The 12,351-nt window shown below is 48.0% G+C and overlaps 2 protein-coding genes across 2 annotated transcripts in view; both read right to left on the bottom strand.

Moving 5' to 3' along the window:
* Positions 1-208: 208 nt before the first annotated feature.
* LOC101853035 (nuclear receptor corepressor 2) lies at positions 209-9,128 on the bottom strand. Its single transcript, XM_005109439.1, has 4 exons — positions 7,115-9,128; positions 4,134-4,389; positions 1,168-1,301; positions 209-247 (listed from the first exon to the last, which is right to left on the bottom strand). The coding sequence occupies exons 1-4, from the start codon at positions 8,744-8,746 to the stop codon at positions 209-211; spliced, it is 2,061 nt and encodes a 686-aa protein (XP_005109496.1). The 5' UTR covers positions 8,747-9,128.
* A 201-nt stretch (positions 9,129-9,329) lies between these two features.
* Positions 9,330-12,351, bottom strand: part of LOC101852800 (histone-lysine N-methyltransferase SETD1B) — a gene marked incomplete at its 5' end in the record, with an annotated part of 7,499 nt that continues 4,477 nt past the window's right edge. Inside the window, 2 exon segments of the mRNA XM_013088633.1 lie at positions 9,330-9,432; positions 9,969-11,016. Of these exon segments, the coding sequence (XP_012944087.1) occupies positions 9,330-9,432; positions 9,969-11,016 (1,151 nt within the window).

Here is a 12,351-nt window from a genome sequence, read left to right as displayed (position 1 = left end):
GGGCAGGAAGGGGAGAGAATGAATGAGGCTGGGCTGCTGAACCGTACTAGATTTTTTCCCGCGGACAGACGAAAGAAGCCATGGTGAGGCAGGGAGAACCAAAATCTGAAACGCCATCGTATCGCCATCTTTCTACAGGAGCATCAATCACAGCAACATGAGCGACAACTTCTAGACGACGTCCCCACCCTACCAATGTCTCATGACCCTAGAACGTAGGCCTATCCTCAACTTCCATCTGGTACCCCTAAAACAGGACGGGGGAAACAAATAAATACAAGCGGAAACGCCACCAGGCCGTGTGAAGACCTCATGACGCCAGGGAAAAGAGGAACAGTCCCAAGCTGTAGTGGTGTGGGCATGTCTTACGATGGTCTAGACTGGACAGGACCGTCCTACTACAGGGAACAGCACAAAGGAGGGGGGGGGGGAAGTAAGAAGCAGACCGAGGAGACGATGGGGGGAGACAAACAGTCACAAACTGCAGTGGTAGGACACTAAGGACCTCACACGATGGGGAGGACGGACAGGACTGTCCTACTTCAGGGTACAGCACAAGGAGGGAGAGGAAGAGGCAGACCGGGTAGGCGATGGGGAAAGATAACATCAGAGTGGACTAGACAGGACTATCCTATAACATGGAACTGCAAAAGGAGGGAGAGGAAGAGGCAGACCGAGGAGACGAAGGGAAGACAACATCAAAGAGTGGACGGCCGTGGCTGGAGCGTCATACTTCGGATATCTGCGAGGTGAGAGGTGTGGGAGAAGCTGGTTTGAACAGGTACAGCGGAGGCCAAGTGGTTAGTCAGACTACGGGATAAGTGAAGGTGAGGGTGAGGGTTTAAGGTGAAAGGTGGAGGTGAAAGTCAATGGTGAAGGTGAAAGGTGAAATCTGAAAAGTGAAATCTAAAAAGGAGGAGGTGGAGATGAAGGTGAAGGTGGAGGTGGAAATGAAAGGTATACGGTGAAAGGTCGAAGGTGAAGGGTGGAGGGTGGTTGTGAAAGAGGAAGGGTGGAGGGTGGTGGTGAAAGGTAAAAGTTGAAAGGTGGAGGGTGAAGGGTGAAGGGTGAATGTGGAGGGTGAATGTGGAGGGTGAATGTGGAGGGTGAAGGGTGAATGTGGAGGGTGAAGGGTGAATGTGGAGGGTGAAGGGTGTAGCGACTGACCTGGAATCGCCCTGTCCTGCGGTGTTTGATGAAGTAGATCTTGGTCACGTGCCCGTAGTCCCGGGCCAGGTGCAGCAGTGACAGCTCCTCCATGTCTAGGGGCAGTCGCTGGATACACACCATGTGGTCGTCACCTGTCACATGACACATACTCGTGACACACACACACACACATACACACACACACACACACACATACACACACACACACACACACACGCACACACACACACACACACACACATGTGACACATGTCTAGGGGCAGTCGCTGGACACACACCATGTGGTCGTCACCTGTCACATGATACATACACATGGCACACACACATGACACACATACATTACACATACACATGACACACATACATGACACATACACATGACACACACATGACACATACACATGACACACACATGACACACATACATGACACATACACATGATACACACATGCACATGACACACATACATGACACATACTCATGACACACACACATGACACACATACATGACACATACACATGACACATACACATGATACACACATGACACACACATGACACACACATGACACACACATGACACACACACATGACACACACACATAACACACACACATGACACACACACATGACACACACACATGACACACACCATGTGGTCATCACTTGTCACATGACACACACATTTTACACACACTTCTGACACATGTGACACATGTCTTAAGGCAGTCGCTGGACACACACCATGCGAACGTCACCTGTCACACACCATGTGGTCGTCACCTGTCACATGACACACACCATGTGAACGTCACCTGTCACATGACACACCATGTGATCGTTACCTGTCACATGACACACATCATGTGGTCGTCACCTGTCACATGACACACACCATGAGATCGTCACCTGTCACATGACACACATCATGTGAACGTCACCTGTCACATGACACACACCATGTGATCGTCACCTGTCACATGACACACACCATGTGATCGTCACCTGTCACATGACACACACCATGTGATCGTCACCTGTCACATGACACACACCATGTGATCGTCACCTGTCACATGACACACACACTATGTGGTCGTCACCTGTACGAAGCGACACATTTGACACATAGGTCTGAGGCCCCTTTGCACTTCTAGGAGAGCTAACTCGGAGAAGTCAACCATTTAAAAAAAGGCCGATAATCTCCTCTCTTGTCGTCCTCATACACACGTCGGCCAATAACAACTGGTACAATGACATACTAACCCAAAAGAGCCGACGAACATCTCAAAATGTGAAACTAGTCATGGTGGAGTTATACTAAAAAAGTAGGAGGTACACGTACATAAAGAGTAGTTGGGCCATGGGGACTGGGTAAAGAGAATGAACGTGGGGAACAACTGACAGAATGGTGCAGAGAAAATGATTATGATTTCAAACAGCAGGTGTGAGAATCACCCAAGAAGACGACACACTTGCAGGAGCACTGGAGACACAGCTAGAAACGTCTATGAAATACGCCATACTTATTCAGAAACATTCTTAAACGCAATAAAATCTTCTAAATCATTGCCAGGAGCAGACTGTGATAGTGACCATGTACCAGCCATGTGCAAAATGCAGATGGGAGTAGAAAAAAAAAACGACTTTAAAAGTCAAAGCGCCAATGCAACCCAAATTTGAAATAGATCTTTTAAAGACAAATTAATAATTGAGAGAACGTTTCGGTGTAGATGAAAGCATTACATGTCAAGCCCGGGAAAACATAACCAAAGGGGAGGAACTGGAAGGGAAATGAAAGATGCAATAAAGAAAGCTGTGGAAGAATGTATCCCTCCACCCCCACCCGAAGCAAAGCTTAGGAAGCATATTTAAAAATGGATGACCCAGGACGTATAAAAATTAATGGAAGAGAGAAGAAAGGCAAAATGAGATGTGGAAAAGTACAACTTCGTAATTAGAGCAACAAAGAAAAGGTGCGGGGAAGCAAAAGAAACACGGAGAAATGATCAGCGTCAACACACACAGAAGAACGCAAGCAAAGAGAGCAAATACATGCATTCCAAAACAAGGAAGTTACGGAAATAAAAACATGCTCAAGTGCAGGGTGCATAAGACCAAGAGAATGAGATTTTTAATGGGCAAAGGCTCTCGGACTCGCAACCGTAAGGTCGTGGGTTCGAATCCCGTCAAGGGCCCGACGTTGTGTCCTTGGGAAAGGCACTTTACACGAATTTTCCTCACTTCACCCAGGTGGGAATGGGTACCCGGCTATAAACAGCGAAAGATCTTGTCAGTTTGTTAGTGTTTGAGCGCTTAATCGGCTGCTCGCACTGTATGCTTCCCGGGAAGCTGAGAATGTTTCGGAGTATTCTATGGTCTGCTGGGGTAATGATACAGTATAAAGCGCATAGAGCCTGCTGTTGAGCGGGGATATGCGCTAGACAAATGCTATCTATTATTATTATTTTAAAGGGTGTGTATAAACAGATGGCCAGAATATATAGAATAACTTTTCAAAGATATAGGCCTAGAGGAGAGGAACCGGTCACAAGAAAAAGAAATAAATGGACCGCCAATAATGAAAGCCCGAGTACAACAAGCTGCCTTTAGGAAAATGAAACAAGGAAAAGACACAGGCCCAGATAATTCTCCCAGCTGAAGTGCCTGTCGCGCTAGAAGGACTAGACTCTGGAATAACAGCACAGCTCTTAAATCTAATATACGGCAGTGGTGAAATTCCTTAAGTTACAATGGTGTCAGTTTGTATAGCATTACCTAAAACGCCAGGTGCCACTGAGAGTGATATGCATAGAACAATTAGCCTGATCAGTCATTTGGCAAAACTTTGCTGCGGGAATTAATTGAAAGAAAGAGAAAACACACACACACACACACACACACACACACACACACACACACACACACACACACACACACACACACACACACACACACTTACACGACACCTCACCACCCTCCTTCGTCTTCCTCCTGCCGCTGTTGCTGCTGCTACTGTTGCTGTTGCTGCTGCTGCTGTTGCTGCTGCTACTACTGCTGCTGTTGCTAGAAGCCTGTGGTGGTATGCCAGGGCCAGAGTGCCGTGGTGATGGTGGTGGTTGTGGTGGGGGTGATGATGGTGGTGGTTGTGGTGGGGGTGATGATGGTGGTGGTGTTGGGGTAACCGTTCTGGTGGTGGCCGGGGCTGCTGCTCTTGGCTGAGAGATAATCAGAATAACAAGAGCAACAACAATAATAATAATAATTATATAGTGTATATATTGACCACCACTTATCAATGGGCTCGTTTGTAGGATCTCTGTCCAAATCCCTTTATTTTCAGCTGAGAAGGATAGGCCTGGTTCGAAAGTACTTAAACGAAGAGACCACAAAAACACTGGTAACATCTCTTATCCTATCTAGATTAGACTATTGTAACTCACTCCTAGCAGGTCTGAACAACAAATAGTTGAATCGTTTACAAGTAATTCAAAACAATGCCGCTAGACTGATAACAAGATCTAAAAAACGACACCATGTCAATCCATTATTAAAAGAACTGCATTGGCTCCCTGTAAAAGAACGAAAAATATTTAAAATCTGCGTCATGTGTTTCAAATGTGTAAATAAAACTGCTCCTTTTTATCTACAAGAACTTATCAGTATATATAAACCAAGGAGAAACCTAAGATCATCAAACGATAACACCCTACTTGTGACACCTGTAAAATCATACAAATCATATGGAGAGAGATCTTTCTCATATCTTGGTCCATTTATGTGGAACAGATTGCCCATGAAACTAAGACAAATAAGAACACTTGATAGCTTCAAAAGACATTTTAAACATTTTCTGTTCCTACAGGCCTATCCTTCATAAGTTTTTAACGTTATCTTTCATTATAATTGTTCTGTTCTGGATGAAAATAATCTGTGTGTGTGTGTGTGTGTGTGTGTGTGTGTGTGTGTGTGTGTGTGTGTGTGTGTGTGTGTGTGTGTGTGTGAATGTGTGTGTGAGTGTGTACATTAATGTATATTGCATGAGAAGAAAGGAAGTAGTAAGAAAGGTTTTTGAAAAATGGGTATTCCAATGTAAAGCGTATTGAGCTACTTTTTGTGTGAAAATGCGCTATATAAATGTTATATTATTATTATTATTATTATTATTATTATTATTATTATTATTATTATTATTATTATTATGATGATGATGATGATGATGATGATGATGATGATGATTTTTTGAAAAGATAAATGATAATTTTCTATACGGGCTTTACAGCTGTCATTACCCCAGCAGACTCAAGAGCAGCCCGAAACATTCGCGGCTTCCTGGGAAGCATACAGTGCAAGCTATGTTCGAGCTGCAGATTTACAAGCGCTAAAAAAACACTAAAATAACTGACAAGACATTTCGCTGTCCATAGCCGGGTATCCATTCCCACCTGGGTGAAGTGAGGAAAATTCGAGTAAAGTGTCTTTCCCAAGGACACAACGTCGGGCCCTAACGGGCGGGGTTCGAACCAACGACCTTTCAGTTGCCAGCTCAGCAGCCTAACTTGTAAAGACAAAAGATGGAGCCTCAGAATTCAGAACATTCAATAATAATAATAATAGACAGCATTAATATAATTGTATAGCGGAATCCCCGCTCAACAGCAATCTCTATGCGCTTCACAATCTATACTGTTACCCCAGCAGACCTGAGAGCATTCTGAAACAACCTCAACTTCCTGAGAAGCATACAGTGCAAGCTGCCATTTATAGATGCTACAACACTAACATACATTCCCCATGTTTTTTTTTCCCAACTGAACAAACTATCCACACCAACAACCCCCCCCCCCCCTCCCCGACACGGAAGGAATCTCGCACTCCCACACACTTGATCTGCGACAAACATCGGCGATCATGGTTCTCCCTTCATTCCTTTGCTCGGATGCTCTAAAAAAAAGCTACGTTTCCCTGATCTTTCCCTGTTACCCATTTGTTTAGGTTCCCTAAGTAGGTAGCGCTTGGCCTACCCCTGCCTCATCTGCCTTAAATTTTGCCAGTGAGAGCTAGATGTTCAAGAACTTTATGTCTATTCAGGTGTCCCAAAAACTGCATTTGTCATTTCCGGATTGTTTATAACTGGGAGCATCCCACGCGGGCTTCATCAAGCACTACCTCATTTGATTTCTTTACCGTATTTGGCAATTACCTGCTATGATCTATTTGTGGTGGCAGAATTTTGCTATTCCAAAGGCTTTTTAATGGCAGCATCGATCGAAATGCGGTTTTCGCCAAAAGATTCTTTAAAATATTCTCCAGATCATGACGCCCTTGGTTTTTTTTTTCAGTTTTGAGACAGTTTTGCTGCATGAAGCTAAATTTATTTATTTCGCCGATGGCTTTTGTAGGCCGACGCTGCTGTCTTTGTAATTTTAGAAAACGAGGCGCATTTTGACTTGAGAGTATAGATCTAAACCTTATAGTTTTTCGCATCTCTCAATATTTATTACCCATTCCAGTAGAGTATAAATATAGTAGGCCAATGACTTCTGCTGATACTAAAGCCTCGATCATTCCTTTCATCGAAAGGGGACCAGCTAGTATGTTATATAAATAGTACAATGTTAGAACCAGTCTGATTCCCGAATGTGTGTGTGTGTGTGGGGGGGGGGGGGGATTTGTTTACCGAGTACCTCGATTTTTCTGCTCAGATATTATATCTCTCTCAGCCTGGGTCGGCCCTGACAGGCAGGATCGGAAGCCCGCCCACTAAATGATCTAAATGGAGCCGTAGGAGGTGTAAAAAAGCATTTACGTTTAAACAGAAGACGCACAGAGAGAGAGAGAGAGAGAGAGAGAGAGAGAGAGAGAGAGAGAGAGAGAGAGAGAGAGAGAGAGAGAGAGAGAGAGAGAGAAGGCGAACACACTGAACGACCCTGTTCTCCTCACCTGTGCCGTCGTCTCTCCCTCAGGCCTGGTCTGTCCTTGACCTTGAGAATCGGTCAAGACTTGACCCTGGACATAACCCTCTGGTGTGGGTTCCACGACTTCCAGTGACCTATCGCCCTGACCCACAGACGGTGACCTTCGACCCCCCCTCGGCTCCACGGACACCGGAACCTGCCTGTCATGTGACGTATGCTGTCTGGAAGTGGGGAGGACAACCGCGCCGGGGGAATAACTGCTTGATCTTTCTCCGACTGACTCCGCCCTTTCTCCGACTGACTCCGCCCTTTCTCCGACTGACTCCGCCCTTTCTCCGACTGACTCCGCCCTTTCTCCGACTGACTCCGCCCTTTCTCCGACTGACTCCACCCTTTCTCCGACTGACTCCGCCCTTTCTCCGACTGACTCCGCGCCGTCTCCGCCTGACTGCGCCCTGTACATCTCTGTGACGGGTTCACAGACGGGCAGGTTATCGTGTCGCCGTGTGGTGTTGAAGTTGAAAGAAGGACAGGCCCAATGGTGCGGCTCTCGCCGGTGTCGGGGAGATATGTCTCTCGCGGCCACCAGCTCGCCCAGTGTGATCCTGCCAGGGTTGTGGCTGTCTGTGTGCGGCCATGCGGCTCTCCCTGAGTGTGTGTCTGCCCCCTTGGCGGTCACGTGATTGTCTTTGGACGGCCAGGCTCTCCCTGTGTGTGTGTCTGCCCCTTCATCGGCCATTTGATTGTCTGAGGCCTGGATCTGTGTTTCTGCCCCCGCGCTTGGCCCGTGGTTTCCTCTCACAGCACACGGCCGCGGGGCCTCTCTTTTATTCATGGCAATGTTCCCGGTGTGTACGCCATGTCTCGCTCTCTGTGTCTCGTGTGCTACATCAGAAGGGACTTGACTTACGATGTTCTGCCCGCCCCGCACGTCTCTTTGGTGGTGTTGTTGCTGTTGTAGTTGTTGTTGTTGCTGCTGCTGCTGCTGGTTGTGGTGGTTCAGCTGCTGCATGTACGGTATCTGGTTCGAGTACGCTTGAGGACACTGAGGGATCAGGTCTGACGCCACAAAAGCCTGGTCATGTGGGGTGTGGTCCAGTGTGGCGTGGTGCAAGCTCTGGTCGCTTGGGGCGTGGTCCAATCTCTGGTGTGGCACGCGGCGGCCGCCTGACCTTTGACCTCTCTGACCGGACACCCTGCCCTGTGGGAGGAGGTCACACGATGGAATCAAGGTCACGACCCCTCCGTGTTGTGTCAGGTCCCCGCCGGGGGCGACTCGCTGTGAGATGTTCCTGGGGGTCAGACATCTTGTCGTGGTCAGACATCTTGTCGTGGTCAGACATCTTGTCGTGGCCGGTGACGTGTGCCCGGGTGGTGGGACAAGTGACCACCTGTTGGGGTGAGCTGTGGGTTGTGGGCGGAGTGAGTGCGTGGTGGGTTGAGCTGTTGATGTATCAGGTACACCCCTCGAGGCTTCCTGCTCACACGTGAAGCTTTCCTTGTCGTGAGACAAACCAGGCTGCACGTGTTGCTCAGGACAGCTTTCTACATCGGGTGTATCCAAACCGTTTATGTTGCTGTGCATATACTGAGGAAGTGCCTCACCTCTCTCCACCCGCTCGGCAAACTGTTCCCGGCAGACAGACAGAGATCTCATAACCCCACACTGACCTCTGTGACGTGTGCCCACAACATGCTGGCCCGGTGTGAGTTGTGTGTGGTGACCTGGCCGTGTGTCGGACTCACCAGCCCCCTCATGGTACAACAGCCGTGTGTGTTCTTCTCTGAGTGGATGGATCGATCGACGTGGTGGGTCTTCTTCAAGACCGTTTTGTGAGCGCTGCACGCACACGCTGGTGAGTAGATCCCGGCTGGTCGGTAGATCATGAGCGATGCCGTTGAGGCAGAGAGCACTGTCTACGTCATCAGAGCATGTGAAATCTGGAGCAACGGACAGCACAAGTTGCTCACCATCTCCAAAATCAACAGGCCCTAAATGCTGATGATGATGTTGTTGATGCTGCTGCTGGTGATGTTGCTGTTGGTGATGATGATGATGCTGTTGATGCTGTTGATGTTGTTGATGTTGTTGCTGCTGGTGTTGGTGCTGGTGCTGTAGATGCTGCTGCTGCTGTTGCTGTTCTTTCCCGCTCACAGATGTATTATGCTCAGGTGTTGCCCCGTCACCAAAGCCGACGTGAGTTGTTCCAGGCGGAGTCCCGGACTCTCTCACTCTGAGATCACGCGCGTACTGGGCGCAGTACCCTCGGGTCTCCAGGAGGGGATGACAGAGTGCGTGCATGACGTGAGTCGCTGGTCGTGTGCTCACCTCTGACCCCCGGGCTGTTGGAACATCACCAGGCAGTTGAGACAGACAGGGTGGGGCGCGTGAACGGCACTCACCATCCAGAACTCTCAGTGTGTCTTCAAGTGTTTGAGAACCGGCAGGAGCAACGCCTTGTTGGATGGCTTTGTTGTTGCGACGTTTTTCTGGTAGGGTGGGGCGTTGTCCGTCGTGGGACGGGGGGGCAGGCTGTAGCCGTGTAAGGTCCGGTTGCTGTTGCTGTTGCTGATGTTGTTGTTGTTGCTGTTGCTGATGTTGTTGTTGTTGCTGTTGCTCATATTGTTGTCCTTGCAGTTGCTGTAGCTGATGTTGTTGTTGTTGTCCTTGCTGCTGCTCCGATGTGTGCTCGTGGAGCAAATCGTGATGCTGTTGTAGTTTCTCAAGTTGCAACTGTTGCTGCTGTTGTTGTTGCTGCGATTGCTGTTGATCATGCTCTGGTAGATGTTGCAGTTTCTGGAGTTGTTGTTCTTGCAGGTAGAACGAACGCAATTGTTGCTGCTGCTGCTGTAGATAAGGATGGAGATGATGATGTTGCTGCAGCTGTGCCAGCTGTTTCTTGTGGGTCAGCTGTGACAGATTCATCGACTGTTGTTGCTGTTGTTGACGCTGTTGCTTCTGATGTTGTTGTCGCTGCTGTTGATGTTGCTGTTGGTGGTTCTCCTGTAGCGACATCCCTTCCCCCACCTGTCCCCGACAACTGCAGCGATCAGACAGACCCACCAGACCCACCAGCCCTGTGTAGAGGAAATCCTCCGCTTCCCTCACGGACCTCCCTGGACCACACACCTCCCCACACATATTCCCACACACCTCCCCACACATATTCCCACACATCTCCCCACACATATTCCCACCCACCTCCCCACACATATTCCCACCCACCTCCCCACACATATCCCCACACACCTCCCCACACATATCCCCACACACCTCCCCACACATATCCCCACACATCTCCCCACACACCTCCCCACCCACCTCCCCACCCACTTCCACACAGCCTGCCTCCTGAACCACCTCACTTATCGGACAGCTCATTTTGTCCACACACTGAGGACGCACAGACGTCTGCTCTCCGCTCTGACCCAGACCCTTCTCGCCATGTCCCACCTTGTCACATCCCATCTCACCACCACGTCCCATCCCACCACCACGTCCCATCTCACCACGTGACACCTGACCACGTCCCACCTTGTCACGTATCACGTCCCCACGTGAACCTTTCAATCCTTCAACGAGACTCAGAAACTCTCGGAGAACATTTCGTAATTCTTCGTCCCTGGTCTGCACATTGGTAAAAGGTTCATCTCTACCGTGTTTGATAGGGGGTTTAGTGAGAGGAGGACGAGGGGGAGGAGGAGGGGGAGGAGGAGAGGGAGGGGGAAGAGGAGGAGGAGGAGGAGGAGTCTGTAAGACAGCAGCCCCGGCCTGATGGTTCCCAGCAGTCACAGAGGTCTGGTGGTGAGAGCTGAAGTTCTCCAGAAGCTGCAGGAACAGCGCGGTGTCCGAGTTCTCGTCGAGCTTCCGGTCTGTGGTGACGTCACGGCACGGGTGTGTCCAGCTCGGCAGTCCAGACTGAACAGCTGGGTGGGGGGGGGGGACCAGTACGGTTTGTTTTAGTTTAGTTTTAGTAGAGGTTTTACAGCGCTCGCAACTGCATAAGGTCATATGAGCGCCAAGGGGTGGTTTAGTTAATTTTAGTACGGTTTTACTTCACTCTTGCTTCTGTGGGTGGTTGGCAGGTACTCTGGTGTCGTCTGCTTCTTCTATCCTATCAAGCATCTATCGTCCGTATCACCCCTTTCTTCTTTTTCATGTTTGCTACTCTCTTGTAACACCTCTAATCTTCTGGCGCTCATATGACCGTATGCAGTTGCGAGCGCCGTATAACCTCTACAAAAACTAAAAACTAAAGGTTTTACGGCGCTCGCAACTGCATAAGGTCATATGAGCGCCAAGGGGTGGATGTCAACAGAAAAGTCCAAACAGGGAATCAGGCTTACTCTGCTCACCTCTCTAGCTTCAATAGCACAAAGTCTTCTTCGACTATCAAGGCACCCCGGAAATAGCAGGTCACAAGAGAGTGACAAACATACAAAAGAAATAGAGAAAAAATGACAATAGTAAGGATGAGGAAAGAAAAAGCAGCAATTCCCTCTATGTTGTTCCGGCACAGTATGAGCATGACATTGATAAATCAGCCCATTTACAATTCTACTTTACACAAGAACATGTTACTATCCCCCCTTTGGGAATGGCCTAAAGACACTTCAGTCAGTAGCACTGCCCGTAAGATTTCAGATGCCGGAAAAAAGTAAAACTTAAAGGGGGGAGGGAGGCTACACCTGAAGGCTATCTCGCTTATAAGGGAACGGAATTTTACCACATTTCAACATATAACAAGCATAGTAAGGAATCTAAAAATCCGCAATCAAATTGGAGAAAAAAAAATCGTTTCCATGGATAGGGCGGCCATATTGGATTTTGTTTGCACGTCTTACGTAATGAATACCGCTCTTACTGCTCATGGACATTGATTGGGGGTTTTTGCATGCGTGTTCTCTAACATTAGATCTTAAAATGTGTCTGTTGCTTCTTTTCTTAAACGAATTAGAAAATGTTTTACGATTTTTTTTCCTGAGGTAGTATTCAAGTTTGCGGAAAATCCGTGAAAATCCACACTCAAAACACCACCAACAAAAATCTATTCCATAGATCAAAAACATTTATATAATATGTGAAAATTTTATGAAGATTGAATGAACAATGGTGGAGTTATTCAAAAAAGCATAGAGAAAAGTTGTGTTTTGAGAAAACGGCCGATAAAGAAAAATTAAATATTGACTTTCTGAGGAAATGGTGATGACAAACATGTCTTCTATGGGAAGAAATGAGATTTTGGGGCGGGTGGGGGGCGG

This window comes from Aplysia californica, unplaced genomic scaffold (genome assembly GCF_000002075.1).
Source record: "Aplysia californica isolate F4 #8 unplaced genomic scaffold, AplCal3.0 scaffold00778, whole genome shotgun sequence".
Taxonomy (NCBI): domain Eukaryota; kingdom Metazoa; phylum Mollusca; class Gastropoda; order Aplysiida; family Aplysiidae; genus Aplysia; species Aplysia californica.
The sequence above is the reverse complement of the archived record's forward strand: the minus strand, read 5'-3'. Positions and strand labels throughout refer to the sequence as shown.